The 25,879-nt window shown below is 42.9% G+C and overlaps 1 protein-coding gene across 2 annotated transcripts in view; it reads left to right on the forward strand.

The window, feature by feature from the left end:
- Positions 1 to 25,879, forward strand: part of BCAS3 (BCAS3 microtubule associated cell migration factor) — a 3,998,327-nt gene that overhangs the window by 2,124,607 nt on the left and 1,847,841 nt on the right. For both annotated transcript variants that reach the window (XM_086954924.1, XM_086954923.1), the window contains exon 16: positions 2,980 to 3,130. In XM_086954924.1, the coding sequence (XP_086811050.1) occupies positions 2,980 to 3,130 (151 nt within the window). The remainder of the gene's footprint in view (positions 1 to 2,979; positions 3,131 to 25,879) is intronic.

Below are 25,879 nucleotides of genomic sequence, written 5' to 3' on the forward strand. Positions count from 1 at the left end.
ATATAAGATATAGTTGCATATGGGCGATGGTCAGGTCTCCAGATCAACCAAGTCCTTATTAGTCCCCCTCCCAGCTGCTACTTAAAGACCGGAGCTTGAATTCTCATTGTGTTGGACGATAGAGCCGGTCAGAGACTTAGGTATAATGTACCTTAGAGATATAGACACAATTGTCCGGGCAAACTGTGGAACCTGTATTTCTGGGTTTACTGACTTAATCCAGAAGTGGATAAAGTTGCCCTAATCGGTTGGTGGCAGGATTGCCCTGAGGAAAATGGTAGTGCTGCCAAAACTACTATATTTATTTCATAACATTCCTATCCCTCTCTACACAGTATTTTTCTCCCAACTGCGCTCCCTCATGGTAACTCTGGCCTTAACTGGAAAGCAGCCAAGTATCAGCTGGTTTAAATGATAGAAGATGCATGATAAGGGAGGGTTTTTGTTACCGAATTTTGAGCTTTGCTATTTAGTAGCCCAGACTCAGTTGGCTCATCATTGGATTCTTAACGTCCAATGGGCACGACACGTGAATTTAGAATGTGGCTGGATTGAGCCGAACCCTATCCAGGTTAAACTCTACTGCAGATCACCCCACCCAGACAGGGAGATACTTATGGTGGAGTGCTCGGGCTGAGCACTGATTCAGCTGACAGAGCTCAGTGGAGACCAACACTGGTTTGCAACCCGGGCCAAGATTGCACATTCTGTATACCCACCCTATTGACCGGCATTCCGTGCTGCTACCGGTGCTGCGGCGCAATCAGCTCCCATACATGGTAGACTTGTTCCCCAATCGCAAATTACTCCCATTGCTGGACTTGATAGATACGGCGTCTACCTCTATGCTAGATATGCTAAACTGATGTAGCCTTAATGACATTCTCAAGCGGCTGATCCCAACATTTCCAGATGCTCCTGCTGACTGAGAGCTTTTATCCTTCTTTCAAGCATCTTGTCACCCACATGTAGAGCATGGTATCCCACGCTACCTCAGAGCCAGAATGGAGCACCTGCCCACAGTGGTCTGCACAGCTAGTCCCAGGGCTTTAAGTGGGCTGGGTCTTGCCAGTGGTCCAGCACCGGCCGTTCTAAAAAGCAGGTGCCGAAACTAGCATCTATCGGGCTCTCCATTTCTGCCCTCACCCTCAGGGTGGAAAAAAATCTTAACACTACAGCAGTACCACCCTTCACTGCCTTTGAGGTAACTTCAAAGAAACTTGTTATAGTTCTTTTACAGTCTCATCATTTCGGAACTGAAGTATTTTCAATATTATGTGCAATAAAGCCATGGTTGTTACTTATGTATCTTATGCAACTAACAGCCATTGACAAAGCCAATAGCCCTAGCTTGTTGTAGGTAATCTTATTTAATATTTTAAATATGGATTCAATCACAGAAGCAGCAAAATGCCAGTCAGGTGGCACACTATGCTAGGCAGAGATTTTTAGCTTACGTGTTTTAAGCCATGCCCTTAACTGCATCGGCCACGCCCCTTTGAGAGACCCCACAGTTTTTTCATCCCACTTAAAGCCCTGCCTAGGCCTTAACATTACTGATAAGCAATTCTCCTTTTGCTGTGCACAAACCAAAGAAATCTGCTTGAACAGGAAATATTGATTTATCCATTACAAATACTTGCATAGGATGTATTATACCCCTGTTCAGTGCTTAATTTGAGCCAGTGAGTTCCAGTGCTCAGCACCAGCACTTAATCATCAACACCTGTGTTTTTCATGAGCACCAGTGAGGGACTCATTAATTTATGGTGGGCACTGGGAGATTAAGTGATTTGCCCAGAATCACAGGATGTTGAGCCGATGTGGAGACTCGAGCCTGGTACCCCAGCTCCGAAGTCAGCATCTCTGGCCATTACGCTACATCATTCACCCTTTTTCATGTTTAGTAGTTGGTTCTGTTTTAGGTGGCACTAACAGTAGAAATAGGCTAGTGCGAGCTACCTCCTGAGGAGTGCCCCAGCACTTTTATTTTTACAAATTAACACCTGAAGCTGTTAGCATGACGAAGCGTGGAATATCGTCAGACTCTACATGCCAAAGATACGCTGCCCCTAATGCACATTTCTTCCATCTCGCTTGGTTGTGCCCATCCGTTGCAATATTCTGGTCGAAGGTGGCACTTTCACTTGACATAATGTTAGATAGTGCAGCCCCTATTTCTCCTATGATGCTCTCACTGGGAGGGTGATGGATTTCGCTAAATACTGTAGGAAACTGTTGGCAATGGCATGCCTCTTGGGCCGTTGAAGGGTGACTCTGAAGTGGGGGTGGGGGCCCTAACTTTAAATGTTGGTTGAAAGACATGATTATGTGCTGTGAATTGACTGAATTATATGCAAAGCTACTTCTGCCCTCATCTCGGCTGAGAGACTTCGGTTCTAGTTCGAGAATATGTAAGGGGGCTTGAGGAGCACGAAGGAACAGTCAGGAGATGCGATAGAGACCATCCACAGCTTATGTGCCCTCACTGTGATCTCTAGGATTCCGTGCAGGTACCAGAATGTGGCGGGAGCAGAAGGGCTGGTTGGGTCTCTCCTGTATACTGTGGCCCAGACGGGCCTCTGCATGATAACGTTTGTTAGACTACTGTTTACTGTGGTTGTACATCAAACTAATAAAAAATAAATAAAAAAAATCTCGGTCAGATTAAGAGGTATTCTAAGCAGTTACAAAATCCAGGCAGTTGTAGGCTATTTCTCGAATATTTCTTGTGTACATACTGCCATTTGGAATGCTGATGTCGCAGTGCCATGTTTGCTGTCCTCCGTTTTGCATTTCTGGATCATTTACACAATGTTTTTAATTCTGCCAATTTGTTTAGCATACTTAATTTTCAATTTTGCTTCTGTTTTACAGTTCGATAATTGAAGTTTTTATTCATTGTGTGGTTTTGAAGCGCCTGTTTGACGTTCCAGCTTAAATAACACTTACCAATGGAGCTATTTTGTCTCCATTCAGGCAAACTGAACAACCAAGACAATTACAATAACTTTGCCAACAACAACCCTGGTAACCCGCGTCTCTCGCCTCTCCCCAGTCTTACTGTTGTGTTACCTCTCGCTCAGATCAAGCAGCCTATGACGTTAGGGACTATCACGAAGCGCACCGGGTAAGTGAGCACCTTTACTTCTCACTAAAAGTTGGGGCACAGTTGTATTGCATTGTAACATTTATATGGCGCTTACTACCCCTGTGTGGGGTGCTGAAGTGCTCGCCTATATGGGTAGCACACTACACCCAGTAGGCTGTTTGGTTGGAAGTGTGTTGTCTTTGTTTTGATCCTTTTTGAGAAGTGTTCCCATGTCGTGCGTGAGGACCACCAAAGTGTTGGTTATTGTGGTATGGGACACAGTATTTAGAAGTGTAATGGATGAAGAAGTGTCGGAGATAGGCCCACAGTTTGACTTACAGTAAGCTGGCAGTTTGATTAACAGTAAGTTGGCAGCTTACAGTGGCTCCCTTTTTGGTATTTTTTATATTCATAGTCCACTTAGCAGGTTACTGTCATGGGTTGTCCATTTTAAGATCATTTGTTTAAAGTTTATGGTCCTGAGCAGGCATAGTTTAAAGGAAGAAGTGGTAGAGAGATATGTGGGATCAACTTTGTTAATATCATCCCAAATCTGATTGTCATTGTGAGATGCCAATAAGTTGTCGTAGTATGTTGCTAGTCGGGAACTGCAGTGTTGGTCTACATTATAGTCCTCCATTGGCCAGGGGTATGTCACAGATCTCTTCAGTTATTTTGTGCGTGTTTATTTGGTGATGGGTAGATATTGCTGTGGACTGGTATGGTACTAAGTGATGGATATTACCCTTAGCAGTTTTGTCTTATGTGAATGTAAAAGTGTCAAGCAGTAAAAGGGAATGATTAATCAGCTTATATGAACTACAATACTCTGACTGTTGACTTTTATGGAATTAGTTTTAGTGTGAGTTATATATAGTATTATTTACCACTTACTACCCCGGATGAGGTATTGTTGTGCTTTTACGTTGGGCAGCAAGCTGGTCCAGGTCCCAAGGTTAATGGTGGTTTTATTTTGGTAGGTATTGTTGGTTATTGGGATTAGTCTTGTGCTATACAAGGAAACATTCTATGCTCTTACTCCAGTTTCTGTGTGTTAGATTTAGATTTAGAGGAATAGGGGAATATGGGAATTTCATGCATTGGCTGGTGGTATTAGTATGATGAGATAGCTACAGGAGATCAGGTATTGTCAGGGTGCATGATATTACTTTTAAAGAAGAGGTTGTGATCTTTTAAATACGGAGAGGGCAATTTTCAGAAACACAATAGTGAGGATTAAGGCAAATATGCATGTAATTTAGAGCAGGCGGTACTCCGAGAGCAGAGGCATGCTGAAGATGGAAAGGAAGGAGATGGTTGTTTGAAAGAAAAATAAGAGTTAAGAGTTGGACGTTTTAAGTCATTCAGTTTTTGCTGGGTTTGTAGGAGTATTGTGGAGGCTTTTCAAGACTGCATGCAAATCTGTAGAAAGTGTTATCTCACTGTAGGCCATGAGAACTCCACTGTGCACAATCACAACCATCACCTGTGCGTAAATAGTAATCAAATAAATGTTTATGCTAGATTTGTGATAAAGGAGAAGAGTCTTTTGTAGTGGATTTGTGTAAAGTAATGCCTCTCAGGGCAAGTTGCAATGGGGTTGTGTCCAGTCTGGAGTGCCCACAACATAGGTACCATGAAGTGTGCAAGCTCCTGCATCTGACTGTCATTCAGCCTTCCTGTAGTAGTAATAGAACACACAAAAAGGAAGGTACTCACCTGAGCAATAGAAACTGTAGTCCCACTCTTCACACTTCCCATTTGCCAAACTGGCAATGCTTTGGAGGAACAAGTAATTAGTAGTCCCTCCCTAATAAGGATCACATTGACTTTGGAAGGTGGGCCCTGCCTCAATTCCTTCCCACCACAGCAACTGGTCTTCACCCATATGCCTTGAGAATACAGGCAAATGCTACATTTACACTTTATCTAGAAGGGGAATCAGTTGCAGGACATAAACCCCACCTGATGCAAAGCTATAAACACAAACAAACTTGATGTCAGATCTAATTTTCCTTGCTTGAATGAATTGTATGACCATATGCAAATCATATATTCCTACAATATTTTGGTATATACTAAAGCAGGTAGTGGTTATAGAGCCTTGCTTCAGTTCACCATGGACTCTATAGAGTGGTAAGTGTCCAGAGAATTGGAAGTGATAGCACGCCAGACCAAGGCATCCTCCCTGAGGGGGTTCACCGCTAACAACATTAGACGTAATGTGCACCCTCTTGAATGTATACGGAGTTTGTCGGATTAAAAAAAAGATATGGAGATCGGCATCACCAGAGGATAATACTTGTAGTCTAGTGATATGGATTAGTATCAGTAGCATTACCGTAACTTAAATAACAACTTCACATTCTCCACAAAAGTGGCTCAAATAATTCTCCCAAACAAAAAGAATGGCTAAAGTAGCAAGCAGAATATAAATAACGTCTCAGTGAATTTAGCGCGTGATGCTGAGATGCATGACTCAACTTTTCATCCTTCTAAGGTGGATATAGACAAAGCGTAACATTGGGCATGTGTAGGACTTGTTATTTCCAAAGTTCCAAAATGTTCAAAACGGCTGTAAGAAGTAGTATATAAAGGCAAGCTTATATAATGTATTCTAACGGAGCTGTAGTCCATTGCCCGTTGGTGGAAGAGGTCAGACAGGACGAGCTTTCTGAAATGAGAAGTGAGACTTTTGTACATTTGGTGCATCTCTATCGAATAGCATATATAGCATCTGTCCCTTCCAACGGCTAAAAGTTGACATTCTTACCAACAATACAAGTATTATTTAAGTTCCTTGCACTCCATACTATTTATTTTCATCTAAATAATCATGTAATAGGCCCCATCTAACCCTTGGATTGCAATGGGACCGCTGTAGCATTCCATAACATTTAACTGAATTGTTACAATATGCAGCACCTCATAGCCAGTTATCTGACGAAGGCAGGGGTCCCCTGAGCATGCCATAGCTACCATGCTTTTGGCTAATAGCAGCAGAGCTGTCCGTCATCTGACCCACCATGAGACGTTCGCCACTTCTCCAGTATTGGGGTATCTTTCATAGATTCACATGCTTGAATCATTCCCCGTCGTCGGAGTGGGAGTCCCACTGTACATAAAAATAGCAATAAATATGCATAAAATAGCCGTATCATAGGTAAATTAGAACCAGGAAGTAAAATAGCTAGAAGTTAATAGGAAAAAATCTTCAACTTTCATGACTCGTCCAAGTCATTATATATAGTCCAAACTACAGCCAATCAGGCGACAGCACCCTCCAGAATGTTCTCTCCAGAGACATAGGCTCTCAGATTTTCTACCGCACGTCGTGTGAAGGGAGTCCTCCTGAGCTCTGCTCAGTACTTCTCCGGTTTCTTCAGATTTTCTTAATTTCATGATGTCTTCTTCTAAGAAATCTCTCGTTAGACCTTGTGAGTCTTGTGGGAAGCTCTGGCTGTTTTCTGAAGACCCCCACAAGAAGTGCATGTATTGCTTGTATCCAGACCACAAGGTGAGAGACAGCAAGATCTGTAGACCTTTCCCTCAGAAAACTCTGAGGGACAAAGAGGGACGTCTACTTCTGTGGCTACAGAAGATTAAGGATCAAGACAACCCTTTATCTGAGGTTGGAAATGTTTCCTCTGTCAGGACTGCTGCCTCTAGGAAGAGGACTAGCGACACAGATTTAACTTCTCCTGGGGCTAAGGTGTTGAAAAAACAGCACACCTCTAAGAGTGCTGAGTTACCTTCCACTTCCAAAAAGGTTCCTCCACCTAGTAAGGGTAAAACTCTGCCCTCTACACACCCGAGAAATACTGTAAAATCTTAGACTTCTAAACCTGTTTCTGACAGAGATTTACCTCAAAAACGGGGTCCTTCATCGATGAGCTCGACGATGACGTCTTCGTCGACGAAACCTGACGTCTACTGCAACCCTCTCGTCTCCGAAGCCTCAGGTGATACTGTCTTCGGCTTCTTCGCCGTTGACGCTGATGTCAGTCTCAGTGAGATCAACCACGTCAGTCACTGCCTTCTCGTCGATGAGGAGATTGAAGTCTACCGTCAACGCCAATCTGTCGACTAAGAGCAAGAAGACCTTGTCGACAATTGTCTCGTCGATGGTGGTTGCATCGTCGACGATTGCCTCGTCGACGGCTGCCTCGTTGACTATTGCCTCATCGACGGTTGCCTCATCGACGGTTGCCTCGTCGACAGTTGCCTTGTCGACAGTTGACTCGTCTACGCCCGCCTCGTCGGCGACTGCTTCCTTGATGCTGCTATCTTCCTGCACTGATCTTAAAGTGTGGTCGTCATCTACAGCCACAGCATCCTCAAAGACATATGCGGTGCTGTCTACGCCTTTGCCACCATTGATGACAGTGCCATCCTTGCTTCAAAGGCTCGGATCTTCTTTGGAGGTTCTCTCTCCAGTTCACACATCCCCCCAGGAGAGTTCCTCTTGCGTTGCCCGAGCAGTTACTAGATCATGGGGCAGATGAGGATGAATCGGAAGAGGATGGCAGATTTCGTACTACCAGGAGTCCTTCAGAACTCTTCATTAAATATCAAGACGTAGATCAAGAAGAGGAATACTACCCTGGTACGGCTCCTCCAGCTCCAGAGCCAAACCCTACGGCACAATTGACTCTATCACTTCTCAACAATCTGCAGTACATGTTAGATGATTATTACTTCTGATTTCCTCCATCTGAATCGGCTACTTTGTTGAGGTCGCCCAGACCAGTTTCTTCAGTACCTTCTATGTCACATCATCAGGAAGCTCACACCACAGATGATGACAGGGAAATATTAGAATTGGATGATCGGTCACTCCCTACTCAATGGGATGAAAATCAAATACAGACGCTGTCGCCTTCCACTCTGGCTCCTGTTGACTCACCTCCAGTTGACATTGGAGGTTTTCATGTTCTGCTGGAAAGAGCAGCACAACGTTTTCTTCTTCCCATGGAAACAAGAAAGGATGATTGCTTCCTTTACGATTTTAAAGACCAGCCAAGGAAGCAAGTGCAAACTATCCCTATCATTGACTTTATTTGGCAGGAAGGACTGAAAGTCATGCAGACTCCTGCCTCCATTCCGGCGGTTCTGCCTCGCCTTGAAAAGAAATAGCAGGCACCGCATAACTCACCAGCTTGTCTAGTAGGTCAGCCTAAGCCAGATTCAGTTATTGCTCAGGCAGCGCAGCGCCGAGCACGTAATCCCTCCTCTCCATTGTCAGCTTCCACGGATCAGGATGGGAGACGTCTAGACGCAATTGGAAAATAGGTTTCGACCATGGCTGCCACTACTGTCTGTGCAGCTAACTCACTGGCCATCTTAGGCTGCTATGATAGGCAGATGTGGTCCGACATCTCCCCCTACATCAACATGCTACCTGAGCCATCAAAAGCAGAAGCTCTCAAGATCCTCCAGGAGGGAGAATGAATCTCAGCTGAGATTATCGAGTCTGCTGTGGATGTTGCGTCTACAGGTTTTCGGCAACTGGAAGGTGCTGCTGTCCTGCGGCAACAGGGCTGGTTGAAGTCCACATCTTTCGGCAAGACGGTCAGACAAAGATAATCGATATGCCTTTTGACGGCGAGTCTCTTTTTGGCCAGCATATTGAGGATGCCCAACAAGCCATTAAAAAAGATACCGAGACGGCAAGATCTCTCTGTACTCTTCCGTTTCGGAATCCGCTCTTTCGTGGAGCTAGAGGCCGTGGATCCTTCTCCAACCGAGGAGGCTATAATTAGTCGAGGCAATACCAGTCCTATCAGGGTAATCAACGCTACTCTTCACAACGACAACAATCTTTCAGGCAGCAACCAACTACGTCTTGTTCACAAAACAGAAATAAGTCAGCCTAGTCAGCCTACCGTGGACGGAATACGTCAAAAAAGCAGTGACAATTGCCACCTGCTCTACCGCTTAATCCTAAAAAAGTTGGAGGAAGGATCTCCCGTTTTTACTCAACCTGGTCTGCTATAACAAATGGGTCTTGGGCATTGTGGCCAGAAGCCACGTTCTAGAGTTTACCAAGCTTCCTCCAAATTCTCCTCCCAAAGACCCGCCTCCAGCTCATCTCACAGAGCTTTGCTCCCAGATAAATTTGATGCTAAAAAAGGGAGCAATCAAAGTGGTTCCAAAGTTGCAAAGAGGCAACGGTTTCTACTCCAGATTTTTTCTAATAAAAAAGAAATCGGGAGAATGGCGCCCCATCTTGGATCTTAGTTCCCTAAACAAATATCTAAAAAAACAGTCCTTTTGGATGTTGACTCTACAAGAAGTCCTTCAACTCCTCTCTGCAGGGGGATCACATGACCACCCTGGACCTCCAAGACGCTTACTTTCATGTCCCGATTTTACCCAGACACAGAAAGTTCTTGAGGTTCAGAGTAGCTGGCAGGGACTTCCAGTTAAAAGTCCTTCCCTTCAGACTACGTTCCGCGCCCTGTGTCTTCACCAAAGTTTTGGCACCGGTGGCGGCACACCTTCGACTAGAAGGAATTCAATTTTGTTCTTATTTGGACGACTGCCTTATCAAGGCAAATTCTTACACAGTTGCAAACATCCATACTCAGAAATCCCTGTCACTTTTCCAGTCTCTGGGTCTGTCCATCAATCTGGACAAGTCTCAACTCATCCCATAACAAACAAGAACGTTTTTAGGAGCCACCATAGACACTCTACGGACACAAGCCTTTGTCTCAAACGAAAGACAACTGCAGCCTGGCATAATACATCTGTTATCATTATCCATGTAAGATTTTCCCCAACTTGTGGCCACACACAATCCCTGCTATAGCGACTGCCACCCTGCTTAGCTACCACGTGCCTTTTCTTCCAATGTTTTCAGACCGCGTCAACTTTTCCTTCTGCGAGGATGCATCCTCACTGTCGGCCATATTTGAGTCCGGTGCCTTTTGAGATGAGTTAAAAAATGGGTGTGGGGAGGGGGATGGATTTCTTAAAACTGTTCATGATATTTACGAAAGCCATATGAAATATAGACAAGGGGCTTAGTAGGGTAAAATGTCATATTTTATAGTTATTCCCAGTCATGTCCTTTTCTCTGCTATATAAGAGCTCGATTTTATATCCAGCTGCGTTACAATTATTTCGGTACTATTTCTCGCTCACTGGACCTCATGGCCCCTGTGTTTTCTCCAGTTCCTGTGTTTTACACTCTGGTCACCTCGCAGCTTGGCCTCGTCATTTAGAAGGCTTCACTGGTGTCCAGTTTTTTCCATTCTTGCTGAATTATTTTCTGGAGCCCTGCTAAATCTCCTGTTCCAATCTGGCGTTTGGCACTTCCTCTGATGGGAAAAGGCCCTTTCTTTGAACCAAGAAGACTCCACAAGCGTCTCCCAGAAGACTTGCAGTTGACAATATTATTTGTACCTGAGAAGTAAATTCAGGTGGCGCCAGAGGGAGAGTGGGAAACACTACTTTGGCCACCAGTCTCACATGAAAAGAAATGCAAAAAAAAATCTAAAGCATTAGTGGCAGCTCTTAGTTTAGTCTTCAAGGAGCAAAAATGTGCTTCCCGGGAACACCTACTCTTGCTGAATGATCTCTCTCCATGTTAGAGAAGCCATTACCAAGCAAGGGCTCGAATGCAGGTGGGAACAAACAATAACCAGCTATGTGCACGGCGGAGGAGTATAACATCTCATGCCCCTCTCCTCTAGCAAACTGCCACCAGCCCCAATGTGTTCATCCCAGAGTATGAATTTCAGAGGAGGGGCTAGGTTGTCTGATGCCTAAAATAGTTTGCAAAAAAGCCAGATGTCACCTGATCTCTTGGCATTATGTTTTGTGGCGGGATGAAAGACAGGGGCCCTCCATGTGTTTGCACAAATGTCACCTCAGGCCTGCCCCCTTCCTTCACCATTCAACAAATATTCCTCTAAAATCAGCTGAACTACGAATTCCAATTTACTCACCAGTTATCAGGAGAGAATCCAGTGCGGCATCTTTTAACCCAGCACTGACCCTAAAAAGTAATTCTAAGTGCATTTACAGTAATTTGTATTTCCTTCCATAGGAAACCATTGTGTGGTTTTCAGCAGAAAAGTTTCCAAGTGTTGATGTTTGAAACATACAAATATTCCTCTAAAATCTGCCAAACTACGAATTCTGATTTACTCACCTGTTATCAGGAGTGACCTCAGTGCTGCTTCTTTTAGCCCGTTTCTTTAGAAAATGCCGCCCCACTTCGTTTTATTTGCTCTTAGTTATAAGCAACACATCAATCTTAATTTGATATGTTAGATATATTTATTTTTACCTTTTCTTTAAATTCTCTTTTTTTGAAAAAATCGTTGGTTCTATGTCAGAGAAACAACACAACAAATATAACACACATGTACATCAACTTATACACAACATTTACCAAAAAGCATTATTACATCAAAATATACAATACATTCACTATACACAACATGACTTATATATATCTATTTTAGACTGTTCCAAAAGGCAAGTATCAGTTCCTCGCCTTATTAACCATCAGTGATTTATAATGCAAAGAACAGTAGTAGACAAAGTCACGATCAACAGGAGATATCACAAAACATTAATTCTGTGAGTCAGTGATTATTAGTATTTCTAAATTTTATCTCCGTTCTGCCGACGCGTTTCGAACTCCATACAGCAGTTATGGGTTCTCCTCAGGGCCTTGTCACTTCTATCTGCATGTGTGTAAGGAAAAGAAAACACCAAACAATGTTTCAGTGTCAATTCCCATAGCCTCAAATTATCACTCTGCTTACATTATCCTACGTTTAGGGTCCATGTTACCTTTACTGTAGCTGTAATTGTCCTGTGTCTGATTCTAGGTCTTTTGAGCTGCAGTCTAAAGGATATTAACAAATCCCATTAGAGCCAAACTCAATTCTAGCCTTAACCTCATGGCTGCTAATGGTTTTCCCCTCCTGTGCTGAAAAAACGCAAATACCAGTGTTACATGACGAGCTGGGCTCGTCATCAGCGTGCGAGGAGGCTACACCATGACGAGGCCAGCTCGTCATCAGCCTGGAAGGGGTTAAGGTCACTTTCGCAAAAACACTGCAAGACATACCTTTTAATGTCTTTTGGGTCCGTGTATGGGCGTCTCCCTATGGCTTGGTAATGCTTTTCACCTAAGGGCAAAGTTGGTTTACTACTAGTGGGCTCATGTCATTTCTCAAACGTGTTAGACAGCTTATGCCTACCATCATACCTTATTCGGTTCACCGGGGGCTTTGGGAGCGTCTCACTCCATGATCACCTTGTTTTATGTGCGCGGGCAACTTGTCAAGATATAACATAGAGCCCGTTCTAAATGGAATTGTTTAGATCAGGCCAGATTTTTATCACGTACGCCGCATGTCCATACTGACCTTGTTAAAAACGATCCTCTGGACTCTCGTTATGCGCGCCGCGTGATTGCTTCCGTATTGTTCTCCGGTTCATACACTGTTTAAAAGACAAACCGGAGCGCGTGTTAGATCCCCATTAGGTGGTCCAGTCTCTACGTGCACAACTCAACCCCTCTTCAGGCTCTCCTTACCTCTGTGCAGCTTGCTGTCGCTAAACCCTCCTTCACTATGGAGGGCGGCGGCCAAGTTGCCTAGTTACTTATAGCGGTCACATGACCGTTGGACTTCTGGGATTTGTAGTTTACACGGCATTTGGATCGCGTGAAGACGCGACTGTATGTTATCTAGCCCTGAACGTTTTGGGAAATTTGATGTTCCGCATTGCCTCACTATTCCTTTGCCCTTCCTTCATGGGGGATTGCCAGATCCCCGTGGAGCCCCACACAATTCTTCCATTACAATCTAGACACCTCAGTAAGAGTGTTCAATCCGTTTTGCGTGCTGTTAAATTTAAGAATCAGGTATGCCTCTTTTCTAAGGAGTGTGTCTTCAATGTCAATCGGACCTTTACTTCCTGATGGCACTATTGTGCATAGCACAGTCCATTTAAAGTCCATCTCACTGTGGTTTGAATCCAAAAAGTGTTGGACCATTGGAGCGTTCACCACCTTCTTTTTAATTCTTGACCTATGTTGGGTGATCCTGCTGTTGACCTGTTGTGTAGTTTTTCCTATATACATCTTTTGACAGGCACAGACAACTGCATAGACTACGTTTCGTGTCCTGCAGTTTGAGAAACTGTTGTTTTTACATTTTACGCCCCTATGTTCAAATTCTGACCCTTCTATTGTGGACTCGCACGATATGCAGTTTCCACACTTGTGGTGCCCTTCAATTGGTTTAAGGCCCCATCTCGAGAGTAGGTCACTTTTTGGTTTGGGGGTTAGTACATCCGCTCTAATTACACATTGGCCAATGCTCTTATTTTTCTTATAAGCGAATAGCGGCCGCGGGAACGAACATTCAAGTTCCTCTAACAAATGCCAATTCTTCAGGACCATTTGCCGTACTCTATGTGTATCCGGTCCAAATGTGGTTACACATACCAACCTATCCAGATCTCGTTTCACCTTTCGTTCAAGTAAGCACTCACGTGGGGTGTAGTGTGCCCTCTTCTTAGAATGACTTAGCAGTTTTTTGGGGTACCCTCGATTCTTCATCTCCTCGCAAAACCTTGTTGCATGTTTCTCATATTCAGTCACCTCAGAGCAGTTTCTTCGGATCCGAAGTAGCTGCCCATAAGGCAAGTTGTCCTTTAGACTTCTGGGGTGTGCACTTTGATGGTGAAGGATTGTATTTTTATCCGTCTTCTTTCTGAAGAGAGATGACTTCAAATACCCATCCATGCAATTTATTTCAATGTCAAGAAATGTCATCTTGTCATTACTGGACTCCAATGAGAACTTAATGTCACGGTGCCTTCTATTGATCCACATATGGAAGTCCACCAACTCCGCGTGGCTCCCCTGCCACAGGAGCCACACGTCGTCGATGTATCTCAACCATTGTTTAATGTGTTTACTGAAGGGATTGTTGGAATAGATGAATCTGTTCTCATACTCCGCCATGTACAGTATGGCCATCTCCGGCGCATACGGACAGCCCATGGCCGTACCTTTGATCTGCATATAAAATCGGTCATTAAACCTGAAGTAGTTTTTCTTTAATGTTATTTCCGCTAGTTGCAGAATAAACGAGGTGGGGACTTGATGTGGCCTATCCCTTTTCTCAAGGTATAGTTCTAGCACTTCTAGTGCCTCGTCTTGAGGAATTTGGGTGTACAAGGACGTAACGTCCATTGTCACCATCAGTTCCGTCATTGGGTCAAATTGCATTCCCTCAATTTTTAACAGAAAGTCAGTGGTGTCCTTCAGGTATGATTTTACACCACCAACAAAGGGCTTCAGAAAGAAATCTATATATTTCGAAAGTGACTCCAAACAAGACTCACACCCAGAGACGATTGGTCGTCCTGGGGGCTCTTCCGGGTTCTTGTGAATCTTAGGTAGGAAATATAAAATGGGCGTTCTCGGGAATTTCTTTATCAAGAATTCACTTTCTTTCTGCCCCACAAATCCTTCCTCCACACCACTTTGTATGATTCCACAAATTTGTCCCTGAATGGCTCTAACTGGGTCCTCAGGAAGTTCTCTGTACCACTCAACGTTGTTGACCTGTGTTGCCCCTTCTTTAAGGTATTTGTCTTTTGACCAGATGACCACCGCTCCGCCCTTATCCGCGGGTTTGATAACAACCGACAGGTCATCTTTCAAATTCTTAAGGGCTATGCGTTGACCTTTCGTAATATTTTGTTTGACGTATTTCTTACTCCTCTCGAGTTTATTTATCGATGATAGCATGATCTGTTCAAACGCAACAACCTGCTTGGGGATATTTTGGTAGGGAATAAAGGTGGATTTATTCCTCAAGCCTGTTACTTCCACGTCAACAACAGGTGGTTTGTTTGCAAAAAAGGCTCTTAAGCGGATTTTTCTACAAAAGGCAATGGTTTCCAATTTGAGCCTGGTAAAATCAGTTTGCTGACTGGGAACAAATTTCAAACCTAGGTTGAGGACAGATTCCTCGTCACTGGTTAGTACTTTCGTGGATAGGTTCACTATTGTCGATGGTGTGGGTTCTATGATTTGTAAAAATTTCTGCGAGTGCGCATTTCCCACGGGATTTTGAATCGGGTTTTGGCCTGTTGGCCTTTCTCTAAAAAAGGCCCCTTCTTATTTGGATTATTACCCCTTTCCTCAGAACCTGATGAGTTTGAGGAAGAGGACGTATCAGAGAAGGTTTTAAATCGGTTTCTTGATCGTCCCTGAAAGCTGTATAGGGCTCCACGTGACTCCGTCTGAGTATAATAATCCTCCTTGAGGAATGGGTAGGCCCTTTCTAGTGTGAATGCTTTTGAGCCCCTCTCGTATTGTGCAGATTTAGAATTGATGGTAAGATTTCTGAATGTTTGGATGTCTTTATCAACTTTCTCAAGCAGTGTCTTTGCATCAGTGATCGCTGGGCTTTCCTGTAGACTTTTTGTAAGAACCTCAATTTCTTCTAGTTCCTTTACACAAAGTCTCTGGGCTGTTTCGATGGTGTGGACCATCAGATCCCGGCTACATTTGGTATTTATACCACTGAAACCTAAGCCCCCGGTGAACCGAATAAGGTATGATGGTAGCCATAAGCTGTCTAACACGTTTGAGAAATGACATGAGCCCACTAGTAGTAAACCAACTTTGCATTGCCCTTAGGTGAAAAGCATTACCGAGCCATAGGGAGACGCCCATACACGGACCCAAAAGACATTAAAAGGTATGTCTTGCAGTGTTTTTGCGAAAGTGACCTTAAGGCTAGAATTGAGTTTGGCTCTAATGGGATTTCATAATATCCTTTAGACTGCAGCTCAAAAGACCTAGAATCAGACACAGGACAACTACAGCTACAGTAAAGGTTACATGGACCCTAAACGTAGGATAATGTAAGCAGAGTGATAATTTGAGGCTATGGGAATTGACACTGAAACATTGTTTGGTGTTTTCTTTTCCTTACACACATGCAGATAGAAGTGACAAGGCCCTGAGGAGAACCCATAACTGCTGTATGGAGTTCGAAACGCGTCGGCAGAACGGAGATAAAATTTAGAAATACTAATAATCACTGACTCACAGAATTAATGTTTTGTGATATCTCCTGTTGATCGTGACTTTGTCTACTACTGTTCTTTGCATTATAAATCACTGATGGTTAATAAGGCGAGGAACTGATACTTGCCTTTTGGAACAGTCTAAAATAGATATATATAAGTCATGTTGTGTATAGTGAATGCATTGTATATTTTGATGTAATAATGCTTTTTTGGTAAATGTGTATAAGTTGATGTACATATGTGTTATAATTGTTGTGTTGTTTCTCTGACATAGAACCAACGATTTTTTCAAAAAAAGAGAATTTAAAGAAAAGGTAAAAATAAATATACCTAACACATCAAATTAAGATTGATGTGTTGCTTATAACTAAGAGCAAATAAAACGAAGTGGGGCGGCATTTTCTAAAGAAACGTATATATAAGGTCCAGCCATTCCCACTTTTCAAGGGCCTAACTCATTTACACAAAAAGCTTCTTTTAGCCCAGCACTAACCCTGAAAAGTAGTTCTAACTATACTTACCAGTAACTTGCATTTCCTTCCAAAGGAATCCATTGTCTGGTTTTCAGCAGAAAAGTTTCTAAGTGTCTATTTTCACAAACTACAAATATTCCTAGAAAATCGCCTGTATGACTTAAACGCATTCTTTCAACTGTTTACAGGAGATGCACCAGTGCTGGATCCAGGATGCACCACTGAGTAAGAAAAAGTAACGATAACACTACTTACCTGCTAAGTGAATTTCCTTCCATAGGGTAACATTGACTCGTTTCACTTGGAAATTCTTCTAAGTGTGGAGTTTTGGAACTTTTAAATATTCACCTAAAATCACCCGAACAACGAATTCCGTTTTACTCACCTGTTATCAGGAGAGAACTCAGTGCTGCATCTTGTAGTCGGGCACTGACCCTGAAAAGTAATTCTAACCATTCTTACAAGTAACTTGTATTTCCTTCCATAGGAATCCATTGTCTGGTTATATTTTCACAAACTAAAAATATTCCTTAAAAAAATATAAAAAACGCATTCTTTCAACTATTTACAGGAGTTGCACCAGTGCTGGATCCAGGATCCACCACCGAGTAAGAAAAAGTGACATTACACACCAGCACACATCCTATTCACTCATGAAGTCAAACAATGGATCCTACTTACATTTACTTAGCTATAAACTTATACAAGCACCACTTTATCTATTGATATAGATAGTAACTTATACTTAGTGTGTTATAAAAACACTATTACAAATATACAGTTATCCATACAGTCACACATACAATCACTGAGTCTTATGTGTAATTATTTATAAACAACAACTGACACATACACTGCCTTTTATTTTTTTACTTAGTTGGACATGTACCATTGAGAGAGAGATTTGCTCATCACCACACCCATAAAGATATTCACTCACCCAAACAACTGTTATAACATGTAGCTTTAACTTCATATACCTACTGAATCAACTATTCACACATCTTTGGGCATTCACCCCACCCCCTCTCCCTCCACACCGAACCACACACACATTCACTCTCCCCTAGAAATACTCGTTTAACTAATCAATTACTAATATAGACTTTCAAATAGCTAGTAACCAACTGGAGAAGCAGTTTACACAACAACTGACAAAGTGATACAGGCCTGAAACCTATGGTTTTTTCAGTGAATTGCAAAGATTTTTTACATGGTAATTCCGAACTATATCAGGTCTCAAACCTATGGTTTTTTCAGTATATATATATATATATATATATATATATATATATATATATATATATATATATATATATATATATATATATATATATTCACTGAAAAAACCATAGGTTATAGACCATATATAGTTAGGAATTCGCATTTACAAAACCTTATTTTACTCACACAAAACCATTGAAATTCCATATATAGTTAGTTGCACTAACTATATATCGCGCACCCGCAATCCACTGCTGATGATGTCACATATTACATAATTCATGACATGGTCAGTGACATCACTGATGACATCTCAAATGACATCACTGATGACATCTCAAATGACATCACTGATGACATCACTGATGACATCTCATTTGACATTACTGATCACATCACTGATGATATAATTCATGTGATAATACGATGAACCTCTTCAGACTCTAATATAACCTTAGATACAATCAGTGTAAACAGACACTCACAGACTGTCACTCATCCATGGAGTTACTCACACACCTAGTCAGTCATGCAAAGAATCAATCACACCTCCATTTCCTCAACTATAGTTATACAAACTTTACTTATTCAAACATATACTAACACATATTTACTCTCTTATACAATCCCTGATACAAGTTCACAATGATCCATACAGCCACTCACACATTCACTGGCTCTTATGCACAGTTATTTATATATGTCAACTCTCACATGTACTGTGTTTTACATATGTACTTACTTTGACATGTAGCACTGAGATATCCATTCACTCACCAATACACTCATGCACACAGTCAACCGCCCATACAGCTGTTTCCACATGCACTTTTGAAACCATACATCTAGTGAATCAACTGCTCACACATCTATGCACAGAGTCATACACCTCCCAGCCACCCACACACACACTCAGTCTCCCATACAAATACTTGGGCAACCAATCAATAACCCATATAGTTACTCATATAGCTACTTATCAACACATGCAACAGTTTACAGAACAACAGACATAATGATGCACAAATTAAGACAGTTTAGTCACTAACCCATGCACTCAGTGAGACACATTTGATCACTCACTCATACAGTCAGTCATGCACCTACTAAATCCTTCATCCAGACACTTATACATCCACTCATTCTTCAATATGTAAGACATATTTTAACTTTACAGAAACATACAGTCAGTGGATGTTGTCATCAGTGATGTCATTTGAGATGTCATCAGTGATGTCATCAGTGATGTCACTGACCATGTCATGAATGATGTAATATGTGACATCATCAGCAGTGGATTGCGGGTGCGCGATATATAGTTAGTGCAATTAACTATATATGGAATTTCAATGGTTTTGTGTGAGTAAAATAAGGTTTTGTAAATGCGAATTCCTAACTACATATGGTCTATAACCTATGGTTTTTTCAGTGAATTTTCAAGGTTTTGTAAATGCTAATTCCTAACTATATATGGTCTATAGCCTATGGTCTTTTTCAGTGAATATATATATATACATACATATATAAACATATATCATCTGTATATCTATATAAATACAAACATAAATGCATGCATACATATACTTATATGCATACAGATGCATGTTATTTACATGAAAGTTGAAAAAACACTAATAAAAGCAAAGCTAAAAAGCCACCTCATTACAAACAGAATGGCTTTAACTTAAACGAGGGCGAGATCTATTGCATTTTCAATGCTTGTTTACTTTGGTTCCATCAAGAAGGCATTCAGATGTGTCACACATTTGCCATAAATTCTGAATGTTAGCACTCTAGTTGCACATTAGATCACTGTAGTAAAGCTACTGCTCACCAGGGACGTCTGCTGCTGGTATTCAAAGTTCATGTTTCAGTCTGCATGTCAGAATTTTTTTAATGAAATAGAAGAGGATTTGAGAAGTCACTCAAAATGATCCCTAATTTTTCTTTCTGAAGCACTAATCATACTTTCTATGGCAAAATTAACCCCCTCATGTTGTTCCTTTTTAAATTGAGTGTTTTCAGACTTACAACTTCATTCCAATCAAGATGGCTTCTGGTGTGCCATATTTTTGTCATAAGTAAGACTGTTAGCGCTCTAGTTGTTCTTTAGAACACTCTGGGACAATCTGTCACTGGGCTATACTTGGGGTACATCTGGGTGATATTTGGGCTACATTTAGGCTCTTTTGTCTCTGGTGGCCATCTTGGGAGACTGTATGTCAGAATTTTTTAATGAAATTGAAGAGGGTTTGAGAAGTCACTCAAATTGTGCCTTAATTTTTCTTTCTGCAGCACTAATCATAATTCATATGGCAAAATATACCCCCTCATTTTGTTCCTTTTTAAATTAAATGTTTTAAGAGTTACCACTTTATTCCAATCAAGATGGCTTCAGGTGTGCCATACCTTTGTAATAAGTAGGACTGTTAGCGCTCTAGTTGTTCTGTAGAACACTCTGGGACATTCTGTCATTGGGCTATACTTGGGCTACATCTGGGTGATATTTGGGCTACATTTGGGCTCTTTTGTCTCTGGTGGCCATTTTGGGAGACTGCATGTCAGAATTTTTTAATGAAATAGAAGAGGATTTGAAAAGTCACTCAAAATGTGCCCTAATTTTTCTTTCTGCAGCACTAATAATACCTTCCATTGCATAATATACCCCCTCATTTTGTTCCTTTTTAAATTAAATGTTTTAAGAGTTACCACTTTATTCCCATCACGATGGCTCCAGGTGTGCTATACCTTTGTAATAAGTAGGACTGTTAGCGCTCTAGTTGTTCTTTAGAACACTCTAGGAGGCTGCAGTAGAACACAAAGGAATCAACTGACAGTCTCTGTCCTTGTTGGATGTACATGTTTTACTGAGAATGTCAGACTTCATTTTCACATGACTGAGAAAGATAATGTGAATTTACAGAAAATATGCTTTCAGTTTAGCTTATAGATCCACTTCCAAACCACTGTGGGAAAATCATGAGATATTAGTTTTCTTTCAAACAATATCACCTTAGAACCCACCACAATTCCTAAAACGAGTATGGTACCATCAACAAATGATTTATAAAGTAACTAAAGTCCTAAAACCCTCTATTAACTACAATGCTTTTTAATGAGGTGCTATCATGTATATTGGTCCCAAGATGGCTGCCAACACTTCTTGGATGAAGTGCTGACAGCCAATCGGATCAGATGTGTGGTTAGGCTCCGCCCAGATATATATCTTTTTTTGAACCTAAATTACTCAAAATCCACTGGAGCACATATATTGAGACCTAGCAAAGGCACATCGGGCTAACAGTCCCTACAATTTTGCCAAGTTTCGTGCAAATCCATTCAGCCGTTCGAGCTAAAAGTGAGGCCAACCGCCCTATGGAAATTAACATGGGAAAAATGCGTTTTGGGACCCCCCTTTTTTCTCGACCCCCCCTTGATGAAACCCCCCCAAATTGTCAGGGGCTGCTCAGTAACAAAATGTTCCATTTTCCTGAAAATTTCAGCCAATTCCGTCCACAAACGCCAAAGTTATTAGACATAGAATTTTCAAAAATCCCATAGAGAAAAAATCCTAACTATATATACCTACTGGCGACCGCCAGTAGGTAATATATATATATATATATATATATATATATATATATATATATATATATATATATATTATACGATTCCAATTCCAGATACGCTCCTATGGAAATCATATATATATATATATGTGTGTGTGTATATATATATTACCTACTGGCGGTATATATAGTTAGGACCTAGTTACCATAGGAAATTCCAAACATTCTATTGGGAATAACTTTGGCGCCAATTGAGGAATCTGTCTGTAATTTTCCTTAAATTTGCCTCGCTGAGCTTCGCTCCTTCCCTGAAAGTTTCAGGGGGATTCGTCAAGCGGGGGCCGAGAAAAAAGGGGGGTCCCAAAACGTGTTTTCCCCATGTTAATTTCCAAAGGGACAATCTGACAAGGCTACAGCTCGAACGGCTGAATGGACATGTCAGGTGCTTTTTAAGGTACATCGATGATGTCTTCATCATCTGGAAGGGCAGCAAAGAGCAAGCATTGTCGTTTATTGATGACATTAATGACAATTCGCTTAACCTCAAATTCACGGCGCATATTGATAAAAATCGCATCCAATTTTTGGATGTTGAGGTATATGTCTCCAATGGAACCTTAAACACCACCCTCCATAGAAAACAGACTGCTGGCAATGCCACATTGCATGCAACCAGCATGCATCCTAAGCACACAATTTCTGGAATCCCCTATGGGGAAATTCTCAGATTAAAGAGAATCTGTAGTTCTCCCTCTGATTTTAATGCCTCTTAAGAACTCTTAAACAGATTAAGAGCTAGAGGGTATTCTGAGCGTATATTGAACGCAGCAGTAACCAAATCTCTTTCAAGATCTAGGGAAAGCCTCTTTCCTGACTCTACTCCAGTAACTGAACCTCCTCTAAATATCAAACCCCAACTGGAGTGCCCACGTCTAATCACTACTTTTAGTAGGGAAGATAGGAAAATCAGGTCAATTCTTAATAAAAACTGGCCGATTATAATGAGCGACCATATCTTAAGCACCAGGTTACCTTCTTCCCCCACTATAACCTTTAGACGGGCTAAAACAACGGGCAACTATTTGGACAAAGCAGCCCCTGAATTAAAAACTAAAGTCCCATGGTTACGCCCTTCCAGAGGATTCTTTAAATGTTCCAGTTGTAGGGCCTGTAAGTTCGGAGTCACTACCACTCATTATCTTACCCCGTTTAGTAAAGTTGCCAAAACCATCAATGGCAACTACAACTGTAAGACTGACCATGCTGTGTATGTTCTGGCGTGCACCTGCTGACTTAGATATGTTGGCAGCACTAAGCTCCAGGTGCATGCCCGGATACTACAGCATCTACGGGCAATTCTCCACAGTGACCCTACTTACCCAGTTGCCCGACACTTCAAGCGGGCACACAATAAAGATCTTAACTGTCTGAGCTACTTTGTGATTGGGGCAGTACCCTAATTGAGACGAGGAGGCGACCGTGAGGCAGAGCTTAGAAAAATGGAGTCTAGGTTCATATTGGAACTCGATAGTCGTTGGCCCAATGGGCTCAACAATATTGAGGAAATGCATCATTTTCTGTAAGTCGAGATATTAATTCTAAGTATCTCGTTCTGTTTTCCTCTTTGCAATAAGACACACGTTCTTCTAGTTAGGTTCCCTATTAGAAGTTCCCTGTGGTAAGCATGGGCGAATTTTGCGGATCTCGCGTTCGCGAATTTTGCGGATTTGCGAACTCGCAATCCGCAAAATCCGCGAATTCCCGCGAATTTGCGGATTTTTTTTTTTTGTGTGTTCGCAATTGTTTCTGCCAGTTCGCGAGGATTTGGTACTAGTTCGCAATTGCGAACTTACTTGTCGGCTCGCAACGGTCGCGACTATGTTGTTTCTACGTCTGGTTCATCATCACAGCCTCCCAGCACCCTCTGTTTTACCACTGGCACCCTCTCTTTGACCCATGCAACCCTCTGTTACATCAATGCCACCCTCTGGTTCATCATCACTGTAGAAGATGGGGGGGAAAAGCAAGCCCACCTGCCCTGCTTGAACTGACATGAATTAATTTGGGGTTAGTTTATTAACAACACCTGCCCTGCCCCAACTGACAATAATGAATTAGGGGCTAATTAATGTGTCACTGAAAGAATTTAAAGTTCCAGCCTGGCACCTGCTTGTCTGCTCCTTTAGCTGTAAATCAGGACCTTTGTGGCATACAGTTAAGGTCAGAGCAGGGTCACACAAAATAGTTGCAAGCAGGCAACCGAATTCTGGAGGGCCCCCTCAGGAAGCACTACAAAGAATCGTTACAAATCATGAGGTTGACCTTTTGCACCTGCTCATTGCTTTTGCTTTTGCTGAAATCGTTTTTCGGTTTTTTTCGCGCTATTCGCGGGGCGCGGCGTCGTGCGAAACCGACCGCGGAAGCCGCCAATTCGTGCGAATGAGCATTTTATTTTTTTGCGGCTTGTTGTTTCGCGAGTTTTTTTGCAGTATTCGCGAGCCGCTTGCAGCGCAACACGCGAATTTACCCCATGGTCGAGTACGGGCGCGGCCATTTTGTTTCCGTGACGTATTTCCGTTTCCGCCCGCTATGTATAATCTCGCGCAGTAAGCGCATTGCGAGTAGAGGTTCGCACGAGATCGCGCGGGAAATCTACAGGTTCGCACAAGATCGCGAGGAAAATCTCGCGCGAACTTTCTTTCGCGCTCGTGAACGGGCGCCGGCCATCTTGTTTTTCATTCATTTCCTGTGTCTGGGCATGGTGTTTAATCCTCTTGGTATCTTTGCCATCCTTTGCTTGTTTTCAGTTTTTTTTTTACGATTTTGCTTCTTATCTATCCCTCTCTTTTCCTAGCTGTATATTTTTGTCTTTTCTGCTATTTTTCTTTACTTTTAAACTACTTTTTTAAACTCTTTTCTTTTCTTCTTCCCTATCCTATTCTTTCTTAATTTTCTACTTCTTCCTACCTTACCTGCCCAGACCATGGTCAAGCCAGGCGCCGTGAAGCTGCCCAGGCACTTGAGGGCCGCAGCGGCGGCGGGGAGTAGTGCTGGACCCAGTGGCAGGACAGCATGCGGGAGATTGAGGGGGGAGCAGGTGACGCGACGGGAGATATTCAGCCCGGAGGAAGTGGGCGCGCTGGTCTACTTCGTCCTGCGCCGCCTGCCCAGGACCATCGCGGGAGGCGGCAGGATCGCGGCCGGCGGCTACAACATGCGGGAGCGCCGGAAGCGGTGGGAGAAGGTGTGCTGGGCCATATCCCACCTCTACGGGGTCCAGCGCACCTACAGCCAGGTCACCCATCGCTGGACGGACCTCCTGGACCGCGAGCGCGACCTGCTGGACCAGCTCGGCTTGGAGATCCCCGGGCTTGGTGAGTAGTAGTAGCCATTTAATCACTCACTACTATGATGTTTTCTCCTGCTCTGTGTTGTTGTATTGCAAATATTTGTTTTTTACATGGAGCAAGCCAATAATGCCGCTGATGACGATTACATTGTAGTTAAATTATATTTCAAAATCTTCTGTGCATTTCAGGTGCACTGCTCTCCTTCTCAGTGGCGTTGCTACTATGCTTATTTGTTTTCTATTTCGTGGTCTCATTGGCCTGAGTAACTATTATGTATGAGTGTACTTTACAGAACTGCGTAATGCTAGACACTAGGGGGCAGATTACATTTACAAGCCCCTTGCGCCACGTTTACGTTGCCTTGCGTGACGCAACAGCGGCGTAAACGTGCCGCATCCCTGCGAGTCATTTACAGCATGACGCATCTAGGGAGATGCGTCACGTTATAAAGCCATGGGCCTGCACCACAATGGGTGCGTTCCTAGTACGCAGGGTGGGCGGTCCAGCGGCTGTGCGCCTCGCAAAATTGCCTGCGTGAAATGTACAAGATTTAACGCAGGCACTTCTGCGACGCTGCTACGTCAATTCAATTCCTTATGTCTGCTCGAAGCAGGCGAAAGGACTGACACAGCATGTTAAGTATTGGGTGGCCCTGAGCATTACTGGAGTTGCATTGCGTTGGCGACGTGACTCATGCGATGCGCCGCTCTTACGTGACGAGATGCGTCACGCAAGTGCCTACCCTTGCGCCAGGGCGCGCCGCATTGTAAATGAGGCACATCTGCCGTGTCGCAAGGGTAGTTTTGCGTGACGCATTTGATCTGGCGCATCTCTGGAGATGCGCCAGAACGCGTAAGTAAGTATGCCCCTAAGGGGCAGAATTGCAATTACCGTCGCATCCCTGCAAAGTAGCAGGGATGCGCCATTAATTGTGCGGCCCGCTACCACCACCAAACATGGTGCGCCGTATTTGCAATGCGGCGCACCATGGGCCCAAAACGTCACCGAAGCTTTACTGCTGGAGTTGCGTCGCAACGATGGCGCAGCTCCATCAATGCTCTGGGGTACCCTATCTCCCCAATGCTGGGT

The sequence above is a fragment of the Lissotriton vulgaris genome, chromosome 2_1, assembly GCF_964263255.1.
Source record: "Lissotriton vulgaris chromosome 2_1, aLisVul1.2, whole genome shotgun sequence".
Classification (NCBI taxonomy): domain Eukaryota; kingdom Metazoa; phylum Chordata; class Amphibia; order Caudata; family Salamandridae; genus Lissotriton; species Lissotriton vulgaris.